The 26,019-nt window shown below is 41.0% G+C and overlaps 1 protein-coding gene across 1 annotated transcript in view; it reads right to left on the bottom strand.

Annotated features, from left to right (window-relative positions):
* Positions 1-26,019, bottom strand: part of hap1 (huntingtin associated protein 1) — a 37,608-nt gene that overhangs the window by 6,768 nt on the left and 4,821 nt on the right. Inside the window, exons 3-10 of the mRNA XM_086032792.1 lie at positions 16,378-16,622; positions 15,866-16,054; positions 2,643-2,719; positions 2,333-2,449; positions 2,145-2,239; positions 614-722; positions 307-385; positions 78-208 (exon numbers count right to left, since the gene is read on the bottom strand). Coding sequence (XP_085888918.1) covers positions 78-208; positions 307-385; positions 614-722; positions 2,145-2,239; positions 2,333-2,449; positions 2,643-2,719; positions 15,866-16,054; positions 16,378-16,622 — 1,042 coding nt within the window. The remainder of the gene's footprint in view (positions 1-77; positions 209-306; positions 386-613; positions 723-2,144; positions 2,240-2,332; positions 2,450-2,642; positions 2,720-15,865; positions 16,055-16,377; positions 16,623-26,019) is intronic.

Raw genomic sequence — 26,019 nt, 5'->3', positions numbered from 1 at the left:
CGGACGCAAGGAATTTAGTGTAACTCATGATATAAACCTTCTTTGGTTTAAGTATTGAGTTCTAAATTTGTACTCACGCGTTTGCAGCGGGCCTGCAAGTCAACAATCTGGGCAAGGAGCATGCTGATTTCCTCTTGTTGGCGAAAAGAGTCTTCCACTTTGCGCGCTAGCTCGTCTGATAGGTCAACTACTTGCTTGTTGACAGAGGCTAAACAAAGCACAGGTGCCATGATTGCACGTGAATAAAAGAGTGTTTCATGCAATCACATTGTTGCAATTCCAATTTTGGTTAATGAGACGACTTACACAGCTCCTCCACACACACCATCATCAGCTCCTGCTCTTGTTCCTCAAAGTTAGTTGTCTCAGTGCAGAGCTCACTGGCCTGCACAAATAATGTTGGGTGTCATGATTTATTATGTAGACTTCTAATATATTGAACCTAATTATGGGTTGCATTTCTGGAAAATAAATACCCAACAAATAACATTGATTTACAAAGGATATCTAAAAAAAAAAAAAAAAAAAGCTACTTTTAACTTACTATCACCAGGGATGGAAGAAAAATGTCTCTTTAGTTCATACTTTACAGTGCACACTGAAATGTGGTTACCTCCAGTCGAAGTTTGCGGTTCTCGTCCTCTAAACATTTCAGTTTCTGCTGCATGAAGTCGTAGTGGACAAGGTTGCTGAGAGAACTGCTTGATTCGTTTCTTTTTATTCTGTAAAGAAAATTTTTTCACACGATGAATATGTATATATATATATATATATATATATATATAAACAAGTTATGGTCGAAATATGGCGAATATATGTGGATCTTTGAAGAGGAAAAAAATAATGCGTTTAAATCGAGCGAGGTAAAAGTTAACCCAGACCAAATAAACCAGGGGTGGGCAATTCTGGTCCTTGAGGGACAGTATCCTAGACGTTTTATATGTCTCCCTGCTCCAACACACCTGATTCTGATCAGCTCATCAGCAAGCTTATGCAGAAGCTGGATAACTATCCTAATCATTTGAATCAGGTGTGTCTGAGCAGGGACACATGCAAAACATCCAGGATATCGGCCCACGAGGACCGGAGTTGCCCACCTCTGAACTAAATGTTAGAATGTATACAATTTTACCTTTGCTTTTATTTACCTCTGTGTTGTCACTGCTAGAGCAAAAACACAGCCCCAAAATATAAAAAAAAAATATTTTTAACTGCTGAAACCAGTTTGAAAAAAAAAATAAAATAAAAAAATCTGCGGGTACTGAATTATGCAATGGTCGACTGTAGACAACAATCAGAATTGTGACTTGCAGTGCAAATTCAGTCTTAGTGACAGGTAATGCTCTCTTAATTACATCTGACCAAAGGATCTGTGGCTATGCTTCTCACGTTAGATTCTTGTTCCACTTTTGCCAGCGCTGACACAGAGATTGACAGTTAATAGGCGTTGGAGGAAGTACCTTAAATTGTTTTAAGCCCCATTTATCAGATCGGTGTCAGTTTCTAAAAGGTAATAATTAAACCTCAATGATTCACTCTGTGCTGTACATACCAGAGGTGTTAAACTCTTTTTTTTTTTTTCTTTCTGTGCTGGCCACGTTGTTGTTATGGTTTACCTCACAGGGCCGTTATTATAAAACTAAATTGCCTCATCATACTGTAATACTACATACACACAAAAAAATGATGGATATCTTAATTTTAAATTAGAAGTCAAGGAGAAGATTTGAAATATTTTTCAATTTATTTTGTGAGGTAATGGTATAATATATACTATTTAACCTTTTATGCTTCCAAAGGTTTTTGTATCGTATGGTTGCTAAAACCCTCTGCCGTATACGCATTTTTTAGATTGGCTTTCGTAATTATTTTATTTTGTAAGGTAATGGTATAATCTATAAACCTCGTTTCATACAGATGGACCAACACTGAAAACAGCTGCACTGACTAAAAATCACCAGATTAGCTTCCAAAGCTTTTTGTATGGTGCAGTATGGTTGCTAAAACACTCTGGCGTGTACGAACTTTTCCACCAAAGGATATGTTTTCATGATGATGATGATGATGATGATGATTATGCAGCAAAGAACTTTTGGGCACGCTGTTAATTGTCAAGCATCTCTCTATGTGTTCGTTGTACTCACGGTGAGTGTGATTCCGCGTTTTCTATCTCCTCTGTGCTTGCGTAGAACTGAAGAAGGTCATCTCGCATTGAAAGTTCATGACGCAGTTGTGCAATCTGGGAAATAGGCCACAATAACTTGAGTCCGTCTCAGTAAAAGAGTCATAACTGAAGTGTGGTTGAACTAATGCATATCGGGTTTGGTTGTACCTCCTCCTTTGCACTCTCTAGCTGTTCATCCAGCATTCCATTTCGGGTTGTCAGTTCTTGGTTTTGTTTCAGAAGCGACTGACCAATCCGTGCTGCTAACTCAAGATCCCGCTCTTTCTGAAAAAAATTGCATTCGTACAAAGTGTGACAATGTAGCACAACGACGGAGCTGCTCTTTCTTGACCCAAATTTTAATTTGCTTATTCATTGACAGGAAGAAGTGTGCTAAAAGTGGCAGGAGTTTAATCCTCTTTGAAGTCCTTTTCATGCCGTTGTGTGTGCGCGCGTGCAGGCAACTTGTGCGTCTTACCTCCTCCAGCAGGTGTGTGACTGCCTTAATGTCATGATATGTCTTGGTGACCTGGCCAACTCTGTCTGAGCACAGCACTGCGAGAGGGAGGGAGAGAGGCAGAGATTTCATTAATGGGGGATGCAGTTCCTTTCCAGTACTCCTGCATCCTTCACACATTTTTACCCAAGGAGACATGAACTATAACCAGCAATAAATCTCCTTCACAATTACCACTATGTCATGTAAACCAGTTGTCCGTAACCACCAAGCTGTGGACCAGCACCAATCAAGTTGGATATTTGGAACCAGGCCACACAGAGAGACTGACCAAAAAAAATTCGATTGATAATCAGAAAGAAAGAAGCTTTATTCTGAAAATCAGCTGCATATTCACACGCCACGGTACATGTGAAACCGCACATCTCATCACGTGATGAGGTAATAAAGGTAAGTCCGCAACAAAATGACAAGAAGATGAAAAGCCTACAACTCGTATACAATATCAGCAGACCGGTTTTCAGTCAACAAGTCCGTTCTGCGTAGTATGTGGCTCAAACTAAGCAATGAAACGTTCAAAACTCCCCAAAAAAAACGGTTGCAGAGAGCAGATGCAAACAGCTGACAGAAAAAAATGAGATCCCGGATACAAGCGGCCAAAATGAGTTTCCTCCATAGGGTGTCCGAGCTCTCCCTTAATCCCCGTATCTCATTCAGAGGCGAGGTTGGCGAGTGTTTGCAGGGACCCGAATGTTGACTTTTCGCCAAGATTTGTCGGAAACGGTTGCAAAGACCTTCGGCAGACATTTGTCAACATTTTCATGGTCGTAAACAGTTTTTCTTGTCACAAAGAAATTTTCAACATGTTCAAAATTTCTTGAACAAGAAAAACCTTTTTTGCAACCTTTTGCAACTGTTTGTAAACTTTTAGGGAACCTGCCAAAAAACAACATTCGCTATGTGCGCAAACATTCACTATGTGCGCAAACACTCGCGGCTCAACGAGATACAGATAGGGTGAGCAGCCTCAGAGTCGAGCCACTGCTCCTCCACATAGAGAGGAGCCAGATGAGGCGGATCGTGCATCTGGTTAGGATGCCTCCTGGGCACCTCCCTGGTGAGGTATGGGGCATGTCCCACGAGTAGGAGGCCCAGTGGATGACCCAGGACTCGCTGGAGAGACGATGTCCCCAGCTGTCTTGGGAACACCGTGAGATCCCCCAGGAAGAGCCGGAAGAAGTGGCTGGGGAGATGGAAGTCTGGGCTTCCCTGCTAAACCCATTTAGGCCAGGAGCGCATTACCGTGTTTCTACCACTAGAGAAGCGGGAGCGTTGTTGCATATATCCACCTTTACAGCCGGCAAAGCGGATACGTCTTTTTTTTTTTTTAAACCTATTCTGGGTCTATTAGCCAATGAAATGCATCGGAATATACATGTGATGGTGTCGTGAGCAGTCGTAGGATATCACAGAATTTTTTGGAGCAGTAATAACGGACGCAGACGACTGCAGGAGCTCTGAAATAAGTGACGGTTGTGATTTAGACGGCGCGCTTGTGGATTTTGAACCAGTCAATCGTGATATATGGTTAAGACGTGTTTATAGACAATGATGATATCGACGGCTGAGATTTCAATTATTTTGTAGGTGTTGAATTTCCATGAAAATTTCAGGTTTTAGAGGGTGATTCTGAAGTTGCCCTTAAGTTTTAGAGGGATGATTCGCCAGGCGCTTTAGGCCTTAATGGGTTAAGCTGTTGCCCCCACGACCCGACCCCGGATAAGTGGTAGAAAACGGATGGATGGATAGATATAGTCCAGACAGTGAAATGTAATAACTTCATATAGTCCTGTAAATGTATGTTCGCTTTATTTTTGGTGCATGTATTAAACTACTATGATATAAACTGCTCTCCATAATATCCCCAAGTGCATAGAATCACATAAACAAATAAAAGATGCTTCGGAAATAAATGTTGTGGAAATGTGGATATTCCCATTCAACCAGGTTTCTTTCTCAGGGCAACTGGACTGCTTTGGTTGTCTTAAAAGACGTTTCGACTCTCATCCAAGGAAGATTTATAAGTTCAAGAAACAAGGTTTGGTTAGGACTGACCGGACTGATTTGATGTGGAAAAAAGAAATAAATACACATCAATATTTTTAAATGAACTTATTACAACAACAAAAATTAACTGATTCATTAATGTGGAGCCGCTTTCGACAGACCATAACTCCATGTGGTCGGTCAGATCGCAATCCTCTTAGCTTGATCCTTTTTAGCCGAGCTAAGACACCTCTAAAGACCTGGTTCGCCTGGATACTGATATAGCTCAATGGGAGAGTCTGCCAAGAATAAACTGGAGACAGGACGTACAGCAGGGGTTAACAGTGGACGGCAAAGTCAAAAGTTTGGAATTTGAAGTACAGAATTGTCTGTTTGGATCCATGATCAAGTCCATTAAGTGACATGATGTGCAAGATTAATTGGCGGTGCGCTCAGGCAAGACCATTTTTTTAGACCACCTCCCTCATGTAGAGTTTACATCACAGATGCCCTAAATTAAAAATATTTTTTTATGTTTCTGTAACGGTCACTACATCAGTAAGTGGTACAAAGCAATGTTAGAAGCTGAATTTGTGCTTCGGTCAGCACTTGTGTAAAGCCACCACAGGCTAATTTGACCATCCACATAGGCAGCATTTCCTCACCAAGTGGCCAAATTACACATTAATTAATGTAGCGGTGTTGCACACGACATCACCAAACGCAACACCACCCTGTCAACAAAAGTTATCTAAACATTATCATAACAATACTAATACTGGTAACCAGAGATGGGCATTTCATCACAGGGATGGAACGGACGGATGCCCATGTTGTGTACGGGCGGATGTTGGACGAGAAGTCTTTTGAAAAAGATAGACTAAGCAAGGACAAAGGTATGTTTTTGTCGATCCCTCTAATCGTCCCTAACCGAGTCATGTCCCGGCTGACGTGTTGTGTTGGGTTCTTTTGAAAAGCAAGACTACCTTGCTAAGCCTGCACAACACTGGAGTGCTCTTTTCCATGCGCATTCCCTCCCTGCAGTATTGTTCTAACAGGCATAGCCTGCCCTCTAGTGGACGCCCATTTCAATGACGAGGGAAAAACAAAAATACTGAACGCTATGACCCGGAAGTGGAAGACGTTCGTTCTCCTCCTAAAATAACATTGCCTTATTTTGCAGTAATTCTTTTTAATGCAAAATCACGCAATAAAGTGAAAACCCAAATGTATTGTGTTGTTACGCAATCTCAAATATTCTTGCGATGTCCCCTGGATTACTCCAGTCCGCATCATGATCATGACCACCATCACCATCATCTTCATCATCACATCATGACGGTGGTTGTTTGGCAGCTAAGAAGCTGTCTTAGTTAAACAGGTGTAAACAATTCAATCCACTCACGATACTCCCAGCCGGTAAGTGGACATGCATAGGAAATTAGTCAGCTAATGATCTTGAAATAATGTCATGCACGGACATTTTTGTTTTTTTGGGGGCGGTAGCGGCGGACCGATGGAATGTAAGGACGGAAGCACTTTAAAAGGATGAGAACGGACGGGACGAGCATGCTCATTTTTATGAATAAGGACGAAGGGATGAGGGCAGAAAGGTACAGGGGTCGTGGACGGAGGACGGACCGGCAAAATAGGGTCAAGTGCCCAGTTCTGCTGGTAACACTGTTAGCTAAATGCTAATTTGGACAAACACTACACGCTGCTCATATTTTGGCTTTGACATGGTAGAGGTTTGGCCGTGACATCAAAGTGATTCTTTTGCTTTGCAACTTTGTTGAGCTAAGCTGTTCATGTCATTGGCTGAGCAACTTGGTGTCGGAGTGTTTATTGTATTAATTTGCCCCACCATTTTGTAACAGAGGGGCAGAAGTGCAGAAAGGCTGGCTCATAGACACATTTTCAGAAATCGTCAGATTTCGACATATTTCTTTGGTTGCTTAATTTCACACTTGATGGGCACTGGGCAGCCCCTCCAGAGACTCAATTATCTGTATACAAACACTAAAACAATACATGTTACATATTATATCCCTTTTAAAACAACAATTAGCTAAATGTTGCAAGCGCAACCTTTTGTGATTTGCAAAGCGGTATGAAGAATTTGAACATCATCATATCCAGTATATCAAATAAAGTAATAACTGTTTTAAAAAAAGAAGACCTGCCCTCGATGCAGCTTTAGTCCATTTGAATCTCAGTTGTTCAGTGCAGTACTTGACTGGACAAGCACATACAACCAGAATGAGGTGTGACATCTTAAACATTTGTCATACAACACAGTAATTAGATTGGGTTCCTTGGATTCGGCTGCCAAACACTTTGTTAGTGTAGCTGTCACAGTAACTAATTTGGCTAATGGAGAACATGTAAAGGGTTCTGTCTTAAGTGTCACTTTAATCAATTGTTGCCCATGAATTAGAGAAGACAAATGACGTCTGACAGAGCCCGCTGATTTACAGCAGCCGTCATCTTTTCTAAATAAAAAGCAGACATACGGCAATAGCCTGAACATATTGCAGATAAGTTAACAAAAGCATGGAAATGGTGTTTTAAAACAGTTGGCAGTAGATGTACTGGCTATGTAAGAGTTTGGCTGACAGGACTCCCTGTTCCTGTCAGGATCAGGAGCAGGAGCAGGAGCAGGTCAAAAAGGACTTGAAGAGATTAGCTGAACTAAATTTCAGCCACTCTAATTGTGTACAGAGGAAACTGTACTTTTACACACTGTCCATATAAACAATAGTCAAAGCTAGGACTGATAAATATTTCAACCATGTAAACCAGTAAAACATATGATGCTTTATTAAAATGGAAGTCAACTCAAATATTGTCTTTATAATAATATGTTCTATGCGGCCCCATTAAATCTAGTCACAGATTTGTGATTAATATTGTGTTTGTGGAATATAATAAAATCCACCCGCTTTGATCCATATTTGGGAGGGGGCCATTTTGCCACTTTTGGTCGACTAAAAATGCAGAAGTGGGCGCATCAGTGAATTTTGACAGTCCGTCACTTGTCATTCGCCAGTGGCGGGGCCACCCGTCCATCATCGTCAGACCGTCACTCAGTCATCGCTATTTAAACCATGCTTTCGTCATAGCTTAATTACAGTTTGTCACCATTATTTAAAGGGGAAGTCGACCCAAACATATTTTTTTCAAGAATATGTTCTAAGGCACGCCCACTAGTTGAAACAAGGCATTCTGATAATGCATCCAATGCACCCCTGGTGTTAACCAGACTTTAGCTCACCACCTCCGACTGTACATTATTAAAATGCCAATGAACAAAAATCTAACTGCTACAGGATTTTACTGATATGATTAAATATATATTGGTATACATTAAAGCGGAAGTCAACCCAAACATATATTTTTCAAGAATATGTTCTATGCAAGCCCACTAGTTGAAACAAGGCATTCTGATAAATATTGCGTATGTGGAACATGGGTTAATCCACCCGTTTTTAGCCATCTCTGGGGGCGGCCATTTTGTCACTTCTGTCAAGTAAAATGACATTACAGCGTCTCAGGGTTCAGGTAACGACCAATCACGGCTCAGCTTATAAACATAACATGACCAAACTCAGAAAACAAGTTATATTATTTTCGTATATTTCAATAAGACTGAACATAATAATACTTTAGCTTTCTAAAATCAACTTTATCTGACTGGCCAATCACAAATCAGGTTTCTTATAATGCCAACTAAAAAGAGATTATATATTATACAAATACAAACAATTTTACAGTATTTCAATTACTGAAATGTTTTTTTTCAAATCCTTTTCCACCATTAATGTAACTTTCTGCAACCTGTAAATAAACAATTTGGAGAACAGTGTTGATCGCTAAATATTTTGCATTGAGAACGAACACAATATACTTCCTCTTGCCCTGGCAACCACGCAGTGCAGGGATTTAGGACGCAAGTGTTTTGCTATGACAGCTAAAGGTTTTAGGGTTTTGGTGGTGCTAATTCTTGGTGGCTACATAAACCAATAGCCTAATACGGTACTGTTGTCCTAAGGATGAGCATTGCTGACTTAGGCATACTTATGACGTCTGTTGGAGTGCAGGGATCAGACAGGCAAGGATAAACTCAGAGATTGAGATTCACATTGTTCCACCGTCTATTGTCGTCTGTTGTTGTAATGTGAATTCTTGCCAAGACAGGAAGGCATTATTAACAAGATGAGAATAGGCCAAAGTCTCTAAAATCGGTAACGTTTTTAAAACATATCAAAGGCAAAAATGTATCGTCACTGTCCTGTTTTTCGGAGGGCCGCCTGTGTCGCAGTGCTGGGGTTGACGCCAGCAATAAGCCTATCGAGAGACGCAGCCACACAGAGGATGAATAAAGGATACGTGACACTTATGTTTCACGTGACGATATTAAATCAGTGGATGACCTTTAATAACCATGTTAATTGTGCAACAGTGCTATAATAAATGATTAAACATTCAAGAGGTTCAAACTTTACATGAGCATTACTATTGATGAGTTTGAGATGTGAATCTGGGGCTGCAGCACACATAATGCAGGCCTAGTAAATGAACCCCCAGGCCCCCGCCCCCTTCTCAACCCGCACAACTCTGCAGTTCAATCAAATTCCTTCAAAAAATGGGGCATATTTTATTTAGTCAGTTAATTTGTGGGAAACTTCCTTTCACACCAATTAGGCTAACCTCCAAAGTCTATAAAATACTAAGACCAAGCCCATACTAATTATTAGTGCAAAATTATGCATTAGTATATCTATATCTATATATAAGTGCTACAGTATATAAATAAAATGGGATTGAAGTGTCTCTAGAACAATAAGCATGACATATTAAATGCACCACATTACAGTATTTTGTGCAAAGTATATGCACACTTAATGACCTTCACTGGAACACTTTAGTTTCAGATTAGACCTAAAAATAATCATTTTGCAGCTGTCAATCATTGCATGACCCTCAAACAGATGACTCCACAGCTTGCACTCTGCAGTACACGCTGCACATAGTTAAGTATTAAAGCTCTTAGATAATACAAACCTCGGCATTCGAGCCAACAAACTAGATCTACTGAACGGGCTCCAAACATCTTAAAGCTTCTCCTCCAGGAATCCCTAAAGCTCATTTCATCATACTTCATCATCATGCAATCTCACCTTGTTTCACCTCCCTGCAAAGGTTATTGTTGTTGTTATTGTTGTTGTTGTTGTTGCTGTTGCGGCATGTTTTGTCCTCCAGCACAATACCAACAGTGCTCCTCTCTTCTTCCTCCTCCTCGGATGCAGAGGAGCTCCACACCTCCATGGTAACCACGGAAAAACTGCCCTCAGTCTTGCCATCCATCAGTTAAATCCTCTTGACTCTACTGTTGGTTCCCTGTGCACACTTGCCGTTTCCCCAGCATCATGCTGCTGGCTCGTATGTACGCTAAAGACAAGATCCCCTTGCCTTCGAATAGACACCTGTGCTTGTTTGTGGCAAAGACTCTGAGCTTCTTGCTGCTAATGCATAATCCGTCACTCAGTCTGTAAAGCCAATCTGTCGTCATTCCTGCCTACGTTCACCTGGCCACGTTGGACTACCGGGCAAGGACAGAAGGGAGAAAGTGGAGCAGGGGTCATGGATGAAGCAAGGTCTAATTCAGCCAAAAGAGCTCATGTCGATCCCACTGGCCGGATCCACTTATAAAAAGATTTGTGTCATAGCCCCTGAAATAGTGCAAAATTCTAAAAATGTGAACGCTGGTACAGTCATGATGATGTGGTATTAAGACCACCCACCCCTGCACCACCAGATGGTAGCTTCCAACCACGTCAATGGCTGCTCTGATTCACCACACAGACGTAATGCCAGCATGATAGAGAGAGGGCTCTGCGTAAGATTGGTGCAGACAAAGCCACACCCACTCACTTTGCATCGGGCTGATGGATACAGAGGGAATACATTCAGATGTCATGTGGTGGGAGGAAATGTCTTTCTGAGTTTTCTTTTTCAGCTTTAATTCACACCAAAAATACCTTATAAACAATGCAGGATTTTCTTTAGTACTGCACAGGATTTTGAAGCACATTAAGTTGCCTTGTGTATGAAATAAATAACGCCGCATTGCCTTGCTTACAATATCTGAGGGAAGACACCATACTGTTTACATGCCTGAGTAGGTGCCGGTGTTTAGGTTAACAATAAAATGTGCAACCAAGTTTTACTGGGCTCAGCACTTAACTTTTTAAAGTCTGTGCGTGAATGACCTGAACTGATGCAATAACTGTTTCCATCCATTTTGGGTTACCCTGAGGGAAAAAAAACAAAACAATGGCGCCTATTTGATGAAATACGGTGATCTGATTTCAGTCATCACCCCAAATGTTGGCAGCATTGAAGATGTAACAGAGGGGTAGAGAGAAACAAAACAACACCATATGTTGACTGACGAAGAGCCAAACACTTGAGTTAGCAGGTTAGTCTGTCCTGCTCCACAGGAACATGTGGCCTGGGATTGCTCAAGTACAGCCTAACTAGTATTATGAGGATGCAGCCTTATAAGCTCATGAAATTCTCTCTCCAAAGGGTCATCAAGAGTTTCAAGATGGTGGCATTAGTGGCGTTCCGTCAGGGCCACCAAACATTATGAAAAGATCTAACCCGCATTTAAAACTTTGCATACATTTGTACAATATTGTATACATTTATTTGCAACAGTCTTTTGTCTTCATTTAATATTGTGTCTTGGCTGTGCAGCTTGCAGTCCTTTTTGTCTTATTATCATTTGTTTTGTCCAATCAGATTTCAGCTTCTATGTCGCTCACATAGTATCAGTGTAAACTTCCCAAGGCCATCAGACACAGGATTTTTTTTTTTCAAGAATCTGAACCAATTAGATTTCAGATTCAATATACAGGGTCTCATTGAAGGCGTTGGGGATGAGCACTTTTCAGTCCTCTAGGATTCATTGCATGAAGATGGGAACGGAATAAAAATTGCGAAAATGCACACATTTTCAAGGTGGACTTTTCCAAAAACGAAAAGAAAACCTGGACCACCGTGAAGCACTCAGTGCTTTTTGTTGTGAAATGAAATACCGAAGACAACTACACACAGTTTTGGATGTCAATATTTTTACTCTTTGCAGGACAAACAAACAAGATCCCAAAGAAGCAGCCTATGAAAGCCCAAGTTATAGTTAAGTGAAGTTTGTCAAGTAACTTTGTATGTTTCTGTAAAGGCCGATACACTAAACCGACGTCGGAGGTCGTTAAGCGTCATTGCGTCTTTAAGCGCCGCCTGATTGGTGTAGTGGCCACCGTCGTAGTGTCGTAACCCGTCTGTAAGTGTCTTGGGGGCGGTTACGTATGTTGAATCGGCGTCGCCAGTCGTGACATTTGGTCACTCTGATTGGCTGTTAGCTAGCAAATCAGCGCTCGGAGCACCAACGGGAAGTGGCAAATGCGGAAAAACAGTGAGCACGCGTCCGCTGCGTTAATCTTCTTACAAGTACAAGAGCGAGGGTTAACAATGTAAGTATTTCACAATACCGTGTCAAGAACGTGATGGTTTACTTCGTGTGGGAGTTCATCGTGAGAGAAGATTAGAGCCAAATGCATTGTTGACGTTGTTATAATCAGCCCCGGCCAACGTCTTTCCGGTTGGAGTTTTCTAACCATGAGAAATGGTGACTACCGCCGCCGATGGTATGGAAGGGTATTACGCAGAAGGTACTTTAATGGTCAGCGTCGCTGTCTGTCGTTGCGTTGTGTTTTGCCAGCGTGACGTGCCGACAGCTGGCCGAACGCCACAGGGGATAAGCGTCGGTCACTGTTGGTTAACGTCGTTTTGGTGTATCAGGGCCTTAAGATGCATGCACCTTGAAAAGTTTCTTACTAACTTTACTGAGTACTTGATTTTATAAGTAACAAAGTTAGATTACAGGATTACATTCAGCAGCTGCATATGGGACAGGATACATACAGTACATATTATCAGACAAAACTTAAAGGTGGACACAATGGCACAATATGAGTCCTACTTACGGACATGAATCTAAGCACTCGCAAAGTTAACATAACACCGAACTTCACGTAGCATAATACCGATAGGTACGACGCAGACTTAACTTCACCAACTTTTAACAATTGTACACATGTGAAATGGCGGCATTAAATTACTTCATGGACACACACTCCAAGAGAAGATAACCATCTTCAGTAATACAAGAAGTCCCGCTGTCTCCATTATCACTAGCATCTGTCCATGTTTTCGTTATGCCGCAAGTAGAACTACTTCCTGCTTCTGTGTCTAAGTATTATGGAAAATGTAGTCTTACTGGCCCAACACTGCGGTCAGACCAAAGGTAAGCTCCAATTTCCAATGTTACAATGTGGGGTAAACCACACAGCACGATTCCATGGTTAGCGTATTGATTTGATAACAGCTGTTGAACTGTCAACCAAGATAGCATTTAGCATGAGGCAAAGTAATAACACAACCACCGGTCACCATATTGACTTGCGATGTTCAAACTTTTTTTCCCCGTCTGTCGAAGGATCCCCTCCTCTTTTACGCTTGAAGCAACCCCCATTTAGTTGCGGCGAACAAAAACAAGCTAGACATGCAGCGTTACCAGATATTTTGCGTCTGGTCTGAACCTAACATGTGCAATAGAGCTAAATCTATCAAATAAACATAGTTTTTCTCTAATTGTATCCTATTTAACATACAATGCTTCACAAAGATAACGCGCCTTATAACCTGGTGTGCCTTATGTATGAAAATGTATCAAAATAGACCCGTTCATTGCATATCATATTACACCTACTAATACGCAGAGGTCAGCGCTTCAGTCAATTTTGACGGTCCATCATTCGTTATTCATCAGTGGCCGGGCCACCCGTCCGTCAATCATCAGTCCGTCGTAGTCAGTCAGATGAAACATCCAATTTGATTAAAATGCTAAGTGGAGTGCACTACCGGTACGGTATATATCAGTATATCTACAGCATACAGTGTCTGCCCAAAGAGCTTTAAAAAGCCTCACATACTTATTTGCAAAATGGATCTATTTAACTGTTAAGTACAGCAGGAGCACACTGGTGGCTACCTGCCGTGGTTTTAGCTCCTGAAATGCCAAAAAGTTTCATTTTAAAGTTTATAATGGCTTACTATAACCAGGAGCCCACTCCACATTGTGGCCAAGGTCCAGTCGGAGACACTGCTCCTGTCTATAAATCTATCCATGATCAGTCAAACCAAACGCGAGCTTTCTCTTGCTCTGTCTCTTTGTCAGTTTTCTCGCTTCCTCCTTTTTCTTCTCCTTCTTCTCTTAAGTTTATTGGCAGATTACAGCTCTTTAGTGCATACCGCCGCCTGCTGTACAGGAAGTGTAAAGTGTTTCCATATATAGTCAATAAAGTCCACTCAAGCAACCCGGCTGAATTCAGCCCCACAAACAAACACATGAGACAGGCGCAGTGTGTTTCTGTCAGTCGCCAGCAAAATGAAATGGAATGGTTAGTTAACACGGGCGGCCGTCACAGACAGGACTCTCCGTCATCTCTGCTAACATGGTGCACCAAATGGTCCGATAAATACGGCGTGTAACTTACCTTTCCTGTCTGGTTGGATTTGTGTTACAGGTGTATTCTATTTTTATTTAACTCAGGGTGTGTTTCTTGTAGTGATATCCTGGTCATTTCAGTTACAAGACGACTTACTGACGCAGTGAGACGCGGACGTGCCTTTCTGCCGCCTGCTCATTTACAGCATTCTGTTTCAGCAAACTGAAATATTTTTCTTCGGAAACTCATCCACGCCACAATTCTTAGTAACGCAAAGCGACTATGATAAGTAACTTTAATTTAAGAGAAAGAGTAACGCAACAAATTACTAGTTATTGAAAAAAGTGGTCATAGTAGAGTAACACTTTACTCAGTAGTGTTTTACTGGCATCACTGAGTGGTTCACACCAATTCAGTTATAATTGCAAAGTATCGAAAGTCAAACTACACCAGAAAATCCTACCAGCAAAATGTACACATTATTTCTTCATTCCATCAAAGAATCAACGTACGGGTATTTTCTAACATGTCCAGCATGCCATCAGGGTGTCAACATGGCCACTTGGCTTTTCTGTCTGCAGAGCTATAGTTGAAACTATTTCGGAAGCCAAATGACAGAAGGTTAATCAGCTTGGTGACACTGCTGACCTACGTGGCGCACTGAAGTGGCAGTGTGTAGAAGAGAGGACGTGAAGTGAAGTGTAATTAATCTTCATGCAGTGTGGGTCAATGCAGACACAAAAATGTGTACACAGAATAAAGGGAAATTTAAGACAATCTCATCCCTCTGGTCATAATAATCACCATATTAAGCATATAACAATTAAAAAAAATCTAAATCTCATATTGTCGATGTCCAGTGAGAAACACTAATGTCAATTTGTTTTTTTTGTTTTTTTTTTTACGTGAATGGGGTTTCTGCGTTACAGACATCCAATTAATGTTAAATGTTTTTAAAAGTTACAAAATTGGACATACATGTTTTTCACAGGTCAGTGATAACATACAAGATACAAATGGTGACATGAGAAGCCAAAGGCTTTACACTGTCTCCCAACTGAATAGATTTTCAAATTCTGCTACTGGTCTATAAATCACTGAATGGTTTGGGTCCGGATCCGGTTTACGTTACTCAAATGCTGATTGAACATAAACCCTGTAGGGAGGGCTCTGAGATCTGCAGCCAATTGACTCAAGGCTCAATTAGTGGAGCCCAAAAAATTTAAATCATTTTTTTCTTTCATGTATTTTAGATTTTTTTTTTTTTTAAGTTTTCTGTTAATGTGTTTAAATGTTGTGAACATACATTCTAATAGTTTTGTTAGCTGCTTTTGTTATCTCTGCTTTGCTTTTGAAATGTTGTTAACTGTTGTGTTTGTAAATGCCTGTAGGTGTTGCCTTTGCTTGTGTGAAGCACATTGAGTTGCCTTGTGTATGAAATGTGGTATATAAATAAAACTGCCTCGCCTAAACAAACTGCCGCGGATAAACACTGCAGAACGCCTCATGCCAACATCAAGGCCAGTCAAGTTCTGCATGTGTTGTATGAAATGTGGAAAAACATTTGACCTCTTAATTCCTCGAATCAGTAAGACTGTACATAAGAAAGAAACAAAAACTCACAGAAATACTTGAAGGTCTCTTCAATTTGCTGGTGTGTGAGGCCCAGGACGACCTCTGGCTGCAGCAGAGGGGTGTGCAACCAGTCGTCATTGTCGTAGCCGAACACACAATCTGCTCGAAGAGTGTAGTTGGGCAGACCCTCTGACAGCAGGCTCACTATCTCTAACTCTGGCAGATCTGCAGAGAGGTCTAAGCAAAGGAAGTCTAAATGTCAGTGTGGATGTGCATGGGATTTTATGTGCAGTCAATTAAAAATAAAGGGATATGTGCAAGCAAATAACAAAGCATTCAAAGATAAAGGCTAAAGTGCACATCAAAATACAATACAATACCATTTTATTTATATAGCGCATTTCATAACAGCTAGATAAAATACTTAGAACTGGATACTACACATCTTGCTGCTTTGAAAAGAATGAACAGTAAACTGGTTAATGTCTATGTATTGGGATTTGTTTAAATCAAAGAAGGAAATCGTTTTCAAACAAGGTAACCATTTGCATTCGACCTACCTGTGAGAGTGGATGCATCAAGGCAAGATGCTTGTCCCAGTTCTCCCTCAGCTGAGCAGAGCTGAATAGGTTGGGGGTCCACATCCAGGGACCCCGGCACCTCCCCCCAACCCCCATGGAGGGAGAGGGCTGACTGGGCGTCCAGGTGGGCCTGTGTGAGCCAGGGAGGAGGAGAAAGCGAAGCCGGAGAAGAGTAGTAGAGAACAGTTTGACACAAGCTGCAAAGTAAAGGCCAACTCTGTCCCCTGGTGGCTCACAGAGAGCACAGGACACTGGGTTGGGACGAGGGAAGAAGGCAACAACTACAGGAGGAAAGAAAGAGAGGGAAAGAAAAGAGTGGAAAAACATTCAAACAAGTATTTGTGTAAACTCATAAACTCCCATATTTTGGATTCATCATATTGTTCACCAGCAAACTCAAAATAAAACCTTTTCGTTTAATCAAAAGAGCCTTTGACCAGGTGTGCAAGAGGGCTCGGCCTCCTCTTGTGTGTCACTCATATTGAGTTACCACCGCCTGAAGCGCCACAGATCAGGTTCTTCAGCATAACTCTACCACACCCATGGACACACTGTGCCGTAAGAGCTTGTACATGCTACGTACAAACTTCAGAGTCAATAAGTGTTTTGTCACATATGCTTAAAGCGGAAGTCAACCCAAACATATTTTTTTCAAGAATATGTTCTATGCAAGCCCACTAGTTGAAACACGGCATTCTGATACATTTTGCGTTTGTGGAATATAAATTACGCAGCAAAATGCACTCGTTTTTAACCATCTCTGGGGGCGGCCATTTTGTCCTCTGTCGCCTGAAAATGACATCATAACTGCTCACAACGACCAATCACGGCTCAGATTCAGAAAACAGGTCAGCCGTGATTGGGCGTTGTGAGCAGTTATGATGTCATTTTCAGTCGACAGAGGACAAAATGGCCGCCCGCAGAGATGTCTAAAAACGAGTGGATTAACACTTATTCCACAAACGCAAAATGTATCAGAATGCCGTGTTTCAACTAGTGGGCTTGCATAGAACATATTCTTGAAAAAAATATGTTTGGGTTGACTTCCGCTATAAAGACTATTTTCTGGCACTGATGGCTTCTGACATAGTTTGACATAGATACTTGTAGAGCTTGACACAAACGATTGATTAAAAGATTGCATAACATCTTCTGAGTTATTTTGACGGTACACCGAAATAAAAAATTCAATATAATCTGAAGTGTATCAGTCATGTTTGTTTTGAAGTTTAAATTTGCTGAAAGTACGATATTAACAGTTGAATTGTTCAAATATGCATGATTCACGAATTTGCAATTCATGGAAGATAGTTGTCGTTCATGGCTTTTATTTTCCAGCCGAGATCCTGAACCATTGGACCCATTCAAAGGCACAACTCCCAACACATATACAGTTCAAAAATATTAATCACCACCATAAATAATAACATCTACAATTGTTTACAACTAGAAGGTGTCCATTTAATTGCACTCTTCATCCCTTATGGTGCTTTGCAGCTACACCCCCATGTAGGACAAAGGACAAATATTTAAACAGGGGAGTTAATGTTGAAATGTTAGGCACATTATCAGAATAAGTATTAGAATAATGCGTTTGTTGCGAAGAAAGTGCTTTCTTTGGTAATTTTCTGACATCCAAACAGCTGTTCTTTTGCCAAGGGTTAAAGTTAGTTCAATTAAGTGTGTTGTATTTACTCCTTCTGTCAGCAGAGGCCACTGTTGCCATTGGAAAAAGCTAAAGTAATTTTCAATTTCTTACATATTGGTACAGAAAAAAAAATGTATTAACAGCATTTTATATACAGCATTATAAATATGACATGGCATGATCTCTCTGCTTCACTTGGGGTAACAATAGGACACCTGACACCTCAATCTAGTAATTGAAGTCAATTACACATGCCTCCGGAGGGCAAAGGGTTAGGCTGGACTGGCAGGCTGAGCAGAGCGCAGACACTGGTGCATACACCACTCACCTAATTAGACATAAATAACCTGACTCCCCACCCCACCACACACACACACACACACACACACACACACAGCCCACACAACCTTGGCAGCACACATACTGATTCACTATCACAAGCCCTTTAGTTCCCCTTATCCCTGTTGGCCTGGTTCTCTCCCGTACTGTATCAGTTGAGTGTGTTGGTTTGCGGCCCACATGTATTCATCATTTGCAGCCCATGTGTACCTCTCGCACCCAACACTACTAATTCTTCATAACAGTGTGCGCATAGGAGTATTCTAGCTACACACAAAAGTCAGCCCCAAGTTCTGGCACTTTCAGTTTGGCAATAAAGAAAAGCACACTGGATTATCACACCTGTGGACAAGACAGAAGTTGTTGTCCATTCTGGCGCGGTACAGTGGACAGGTTGTTATTATTATTAACCATCTACTTTGTGTTTGTAGCCAAACCTTTATTTATAGCGTGCGACATGGGATTCCACAAGACTCAGTAAGGTCATCAGCCAAGGAAAACATAATTCAACTCCATTACGTTCTCCATGGCTGGATTACAAAAAAAAAATGTAAACATTAGTTAATGATAATTAATAATTAATCGCGCCACAACAAGGCGTGCGTGCGTGCACCTTACCATGAGGTAGGGCAAACGGCCTATGTCCTTGAAGCTTGGACTGGACCTGAGCTTAACTCAACAAGATCCTCAATGGCACTGCGTGCAAAGAATGCGAAGCCCTTCCAGGAGGGTGTGTACGTGAGTGCAGGCACACAGCATTGAAAGGGGGGAGTGACGGGATAGTACTTAGGCGAGGACAGAAAGGGAAAGAATGAGCCATGTTGATATTGATTAACAAAAAAAAAAAAAACACATACAGTAAACGGAAGACTTTGCTGACATCTCCTTTAATAAGTAAGACACAACTCTCTGAACTCACGTCCAAAGAACATGCAAATTGCCGGCGTGTACACCTGACCGAGTCCATGACAAAAAGGTGTAATGAAGAAGTTCAGGGAAAAAGAGGTGACCAACTGACACAATAAACCGAAAAGGTGCCACTGTGTGGCGTGACACCGTCCAACAGGAAGTACAGGAAGTCCTCAGTTTACGAACGAGTTCCGTTCCTACACTGCCGATTTACGTGTATGTCAGATTTCACAGTTAAAGTTGAAATTGACGTCAAAATACTTTGTATAAAAAAAATGAAAATACATTAAAATAAAAAACATAAAATGCTGTAATTCGCTAAGAAGTAGCTGGAGAAGGAGGAGAGGGGGGGCGAAAAAGGCAAAGATGCTGCCGGCGCGCAGGCACGATCGAGACACTCAACGTATGCTCAGCCGCAAGGAATGCTGGTCTTTGTAGTACAGGAAGTGCTTGTTTGCAGAAATGCGTTGTTTGGCACGCAACCCACCGCAAATACACAAGCAGAGGTAAACAAGCTCAACGATGCAGCACAAAAGCACACTTTTGGAGCGAGGAGGAAACCGGCTGCTTCGTTCCTGTGGTGATTGACATGAATATCAAGTGTTTTATTGACAGTTGAAAGTAACAAGCGGAAATGACGTCCGTTTGAGTGATGACGTCGTGTGTCACCGTACACAGTGGGTTATTCAAATGTTGGAGCAACTCTGTCCACTCAATCGTGTAAACGGGTTATTCGGAATGTTTCAGAAATCAGAATTCACAGAAAGAAATAGGCTTGACCAGTTAAGTATCAAGGTCTATGTCAGGAGTGGGCAAACCTTTGGACTTGCGGGCCACACTGGGATGTAAAATTTGGCAGAGGGGCCTGCCCAAGGAACCTTTGCATCGAAAGCGTTGGGAAGCACATGCAAATAAACGAACAAGCCGATTGACTACCCGTGTGCACTGAGGGCTGCGCCTTTCAAACGTGCAAAAGAGCTCTATTGCAGGTAGTACGTTTGTGTCAATGACGATGCAAGATGCGGCGTTTACACACCTGTTCATACAAATCCTCTCCTCTCCTTCAGTGACTCCATGTTCAAAAGCTCGGCAATTATTTAAAAACATTCTGTACTTTTTTTCTGTTATTTGTGGTAATGTTGATTTATTTAACAATAGCATCTACAAAAATTTCATTTCAACTATCATTTTTCACTATATAAAATGCGACTAATGAAAATATAGGGATGTCATAATATCGGCAATATCGTGATATCACGATATTAAAATTGCCACAATATATCGTCATCGTCATGTCACGACATTAATAACAGAAAATCTGTTTAAAAGCCCAAGTTGTTTTCCATTTGTGCAATTCTAGCACTCTCTGGTGGTTAGTTTATTCGTGTAATTTAATTTGATCCCACCTGTTTAATACCCACGCTAATTGCCAGTGGGAGCCCATGACCAAGCCTATTTTTTTGTGAATGCTGTTATTATGGTCAAAAACTGAATATTGTGATGTCTTTTTTAATATGAGCTCCTTTTTTTACAATATCATGAGCTTTTATACTGTATCGTGAGCATTTAATATATCGCCAACCTCCCCTTAATATCATGATAATTATCGTATCGTGAGGTTCCGATATTGTCACATACACAATGATTTGTTTTTCTTTTCTTAAGACAATAAGGTTTGTACGGAGTCCCTAAGGTGAAAGTGGTGGAAGTAAAAAAAAACAAAAAAACTTTGCGTTCCCTCGCAAAAATTGCGAAGATAACGCAAAGTTTTTTGCGAGGGAATGCATTTTTTAAAAATGCGTGTTTATGTACTCACGGGTCAGTTTAGCAGCTATCCTAGCCTAGCCTGTAATGCGCGGCTATCAAAAACTGATTTTAGGTCTTTGTATTTTTCAAGCGAATTTCAAAGCAATTCCATCAAACCCACCCACGGCTGAAAACGCTCCCTTTGTTGTTTTGTTTACCCGGAAAATGACCCGTAAGTACATAAACGCGCATTTTTAAAAAATGTGTTCCCTCGCAAAAAACTTTACGTTATCTCGCTATTTTTGCGAGGGAACGCAAAGTTGTTGTTTTTTACTTCCATGTCCCCTTAGGGGCTTCGTAGGTTTGCATTCACCTTTGTCTAAAGAAAAGAAAAACAAATCATTGCATATGACTGTAACATTTCAGGGCTAGCACTTTCTCAATAACTCAATACTTGTTTAATTTCCCCACAAGACTGTGCATGGCTCTGTTGAATACAACGCAATTATGATTCTCAACCATTCTTTGACTAAACAAACATTTGCTTTTATGATGTAAACACATGACAACGCAATCAAAATATGAAGCTTAAATGGGAGCAAAAGAGAGGAGGGAATGCCAGGTCAACACTACAACATCTAACTAGAGAAACAATGAACTAGGATAACTAACAAACAAATAAAATACAACCTAATTTAGACTTTAACTAGTAGCTAGTTTCAAGAGTTAATTAAATAGAAAGTTAAAGGCCATGTGACAAAACAGGAGCGGTTACAGAAGGACCTTACTGTTAACAAGAATGTCACCCTAACAACTGTGAGAGTTATATGAGGACAGAAAGTTCATGTGGAAAGAAAGTGGTCACAAAATAACCCCAAGTACCACTTTACTCGTTCTATAAAAGTCAATCTGCACTCTTCTCAGTAACTTTGGCCCAAAAGCAACTGACCTACAAGTCCCATTGATTAGAAATCACGAAAAACCTGGACGCTAATATTTTTACAAACCAAAAAGGTTCTTCACCAATTTGTGTGGGTATAAGTGGTGTTATTAGTAAGCAGGTGCAACCTTTGTCAAATTACTGCACTAGAATCTCAACACGGGGATTTTAAACAATAGAGTTGTTCCCTGCCAAGTGGTAAATTCCTGTAAAAATGTGCCATACACACATTTAATAAACACCTGACTGAATTTTTGGAAGAAAGAGAAATGAAAATCACCAGCTGATTGCCACGAGATGCCAGCGTGAAATCGTGAATGCATGTTTACCTCATTGAAACCACAGGTTGTAACGCAACCGCACACAAACACACATGAGGTGAAGTACACACAAAGTGGGGAGTCTCCCTCACATTGTCACATCTTCATAAAAAGGATATTGAATGGAAACAGAACAAACCCAATTTGTGATGGTAGTCAACATACACGGCTTCTAGCTTGAATGCACACGGTTGTAGGCAAGTTGGTAAGACACCACACTTTAATTTACTTACGTTGACAGAATGACGAGAGCAAGATGAGGAAACAACAGAGTAGTGTGCTGCATCAGAACTCCTTAGCAAATTGAGCGCAGCAAGCAAACAGTTCGCTAATATACTTCAAACAAAAAAATCTGTCAAAAAACACTACTCACAACAAACTTCCACCGTGTTATTTCCTAAAAAACATTTAACAGGACTTACTGTGCTCTTGTTTAATGTGAGCCCATCAAGCTCAACGTTCCTGCTCCTGAAGCTCTTTTGGCGGCCTACTGGTGTGGGTGCTGTGCCAAATGTGTGTCCTGTAAGAGGAGAGGGAAACAGTGAGGAAAGGCGGAGGTGGGGCCAAAGGACTGAGATAGGAGGGACGCGCAGGGATATACGCAAAGTCCTTTATCTTGGCGTATGGCAGACAATGTACACCTGATCGACATAAAACAACAGCGTTGATATTTAAGGAGAGGCGCTCACTTCCTAATCCTTCAAAAACTCAAATCACAGTGCACCATACATATTTCACACTAACGTTATCATAACACAGAATGATTTTCAGCACAGCTAGCTATATTATAAGATGTCATGCAGTCTTCATTTTGAACTGAGGTCAATATTCAGAAAATCAAAAATGATACATTTAAAGCGCGTCTATGGCGGTTTTGTGCTTTACAAAGGCGTAAAGCACAAGAAATCCTAAAATGAGATGAGCACAGACAGAAAGGCAACAGTGAATTGAGAACGACTGGCCAACAGGTTTGAATTCCAACATATGCAAACATAAATGTTCTCTGGAAAAAGAAATCTTGTAATTTGAGTGTTGCCGCCTGTGGCTATCACTTCTTCAGAACTCCAGATAATGTGGTTTGGCACTAAAGAAAGACAAGTGTGTCATCTGAATCTGGAGTTTAGTGGAAACTTTTAGTCGATACACTGATATCGATGGAAATACAGAATTTGTTATATCAGGTGACAAAGATGTAATGAGAAGGGAACGTGTAAATCGCCAGGCATCACGTATTTAACAGTACTTGTTAAACTGTTAAAAGAAGTTCACCACAGTAAAACGTAACTCGACCTTTAATAAGTTATAATTGTGTGACAGTTTTTAAAGGTTTGATGACTTTGGAAGTGTATTCTTTCCCCAAATATTTCATGTCAATTAATGTGCAAGCTCAGCAGCATTTTGAGCTTCCACGATATGTCAGTGTTTTCTCAGGCAAGCAAGAGTGGATTGCAAGTGCATGATCATCCTCAATTAACTTTGGCATAGGACCTTAGAAACAGCATTTCTATTTTGTTTCAAATGACCTAAGTGGACAATGTTATAGATAAGTTCCATTTTCTCTCTTTTTCATAGCACTTACTGAACATCCAATTAGATTGCTCGGATATCATTCTCAATGCTTCTCAAAAATGCTATCCATGTTCTATACCACCTGTCCTCAGGGTTGCAGGTGATCTGAAGAAGGTGGGAAACACAGAGGACAGGTCCCCAGTCAATTGGAAAGCCAATCTTTCCAACCCCCCCCCCAAGCCCCCCCCCCCCCAACCCACCTCATGCCCCCACCCAAAAATATATATATATATATGGACAATTTGGAGTCTACAAATAAACTGTTTTTTGTTTGTTTGTTTTCTTGCTTGTTTTTAGTTTTTTCTCTTTTGCATTTTTAGGGCAAAGTGGGCGACTGGTTACCACGTCTGCCTGCAGTTCAGAGGTTGTGGTTTCAAATCTGGGCTGCGCCCTCCCTGTGTGGAGTTCGCGTATTGTCCTAGTACCTGCATGGGTTTTCTCCAAGTACTCCGGTTTTCTCACACGTCCCAAAAACATGCATGGTAGGTTAATTGAACACTGTAAAATTTCCGTAGGTGTGAATGGTTGTTTGACTACATGTGACCTGCAATTGACACCCTGAGCACTTCAGGGTGTACACTGCCTCTCGTCCAAAGCCGGCTGGGATAGGCTCCAGCACACCTACAAACTGTCAGGAGGTTAAGCTCTACAAGAAATGGATGGATGTTTTTTTTAATTGTGGGAGGAAGCGGGCGTTCGAGAAGAAAACAGTGCCCAAGCACAAGGATTATGCCCCACTCCACACAGAAGGGTCTGAGCACAGATTCAAATCCAGGATCTACTGTAAACCAGATGTATAACCATTACATCACAGCGCTGCCACAACATTCACCCAACCATCCATCCATCCATCCATTATCTGAACGAATTTTCCTCATGAAGGCTGTGGGCGTGCTGGACCCTTACCCAGCTGTCTTCGGGAAGTAGGCGGGATACACCCCAATCTGGTAACCAGCCAGGGCACACATAGACAAATGACAACTATTCAAACTCACATTCTCACCTAGGGACAACATACTTTAAAGACGGTTCAATTAATTAATCTACCATGCATGTTTTGGGGATGTGGGAGCAGAAAACCCACACACATGCAAACTCCACACAGGAAGGCCGGAGCCTGGATTCGAACCCTTGACCTCTGTACTGTGAGGCAGACGTGCTCAACAATCAAGTTGTAAGTAGGTTAACATACAAGAATTAATCCTAACATTTTTAGGGTTATCTGTGATCGTGGTGGTTAGTGTGTGAATTTAGTGTAAGAGTTCCTGATTTAAAATGTATAGCTGCCAAATGCGACAACCACGTATGATTTTTATTTTAATGTTCATTCAACTCTCAAGCTCTATTCCGCTACATTTCTACAATGATGTACTTCCCATTAGTCAAGTCAAGTCAAAGTCAAATTTATTTCTATAGCCCTTAATCACAGGAAAGTCTCAAGGGCTTCACATCCCCATAGCTGACAGCATATAAACGACATACCATGATGTTAACCCCCAGGAAGCCAAGGAAAAACTAAAAAAAAAAAACATCTGGCGAAAAATTAGAAACCTTGAGAAGGGACCACAGATGGGGGAATCCCCCTTCCAGGATGATCAGGCTGCAATGGATGCCGAATGGGCAACATTGAACACACATTATACTATACAATGTTGGTTAAAATAATGTGAAAGTTAATCAAATTAAGTGCTGCAAGATGACATCGGTGAATTGTTTCCCTGCCCAGTTGGTCAACGTAGGAATCTCCATAGCAGCACCACCGAGGAAGTGTCTAAATTAGTCTAATTTAACAATTACTTTGTCTATGCAAGTATATATTTTTTTCTCTTCACTACAGTTTTGGAAAGTACGAATGCTAAAAACTGCATATGCTATGGATAAGAATATTAACTGGAAATATTTTCGTTAGAGTTGTTTGATGATTATTTATAGATTGTGTAATTTGTGACATATACTGTTCGCAAAGAGTTGTCAGTAGTCAATATACCATATTGACTGTATAATTATGCCTTCTAAGATTCAGTTATGTGGCTACTTTTATGAAAATGCTTTAGCTTGTCAAGTGATAGGATCCAGGTACAGTATTCTGGAAAACAACAAGACAAGTTGCAACAAAACTAGCTAACGCCTACAGCCGTTAGCCTTCCAAT

The sequence above is a fragment of the Filicampus tigris genome, chromosome 6 (genome assembly GCF_054856515.1).
Source record: "Filicampus tigris isolate MCC_2025a chromosome 6, RoL_Ftig_1.0, whole genome shotgun sequence".
Lineage (NCBI taxonomy): Eukaryota > Metazoa > Chordata > Actinopteri > Syngnathiformes > Syngnathidae > Filicampus > Filicampus tigris.
This window is presented reverse-complemented; position numbering and strand designations above follow the sequence as displayed.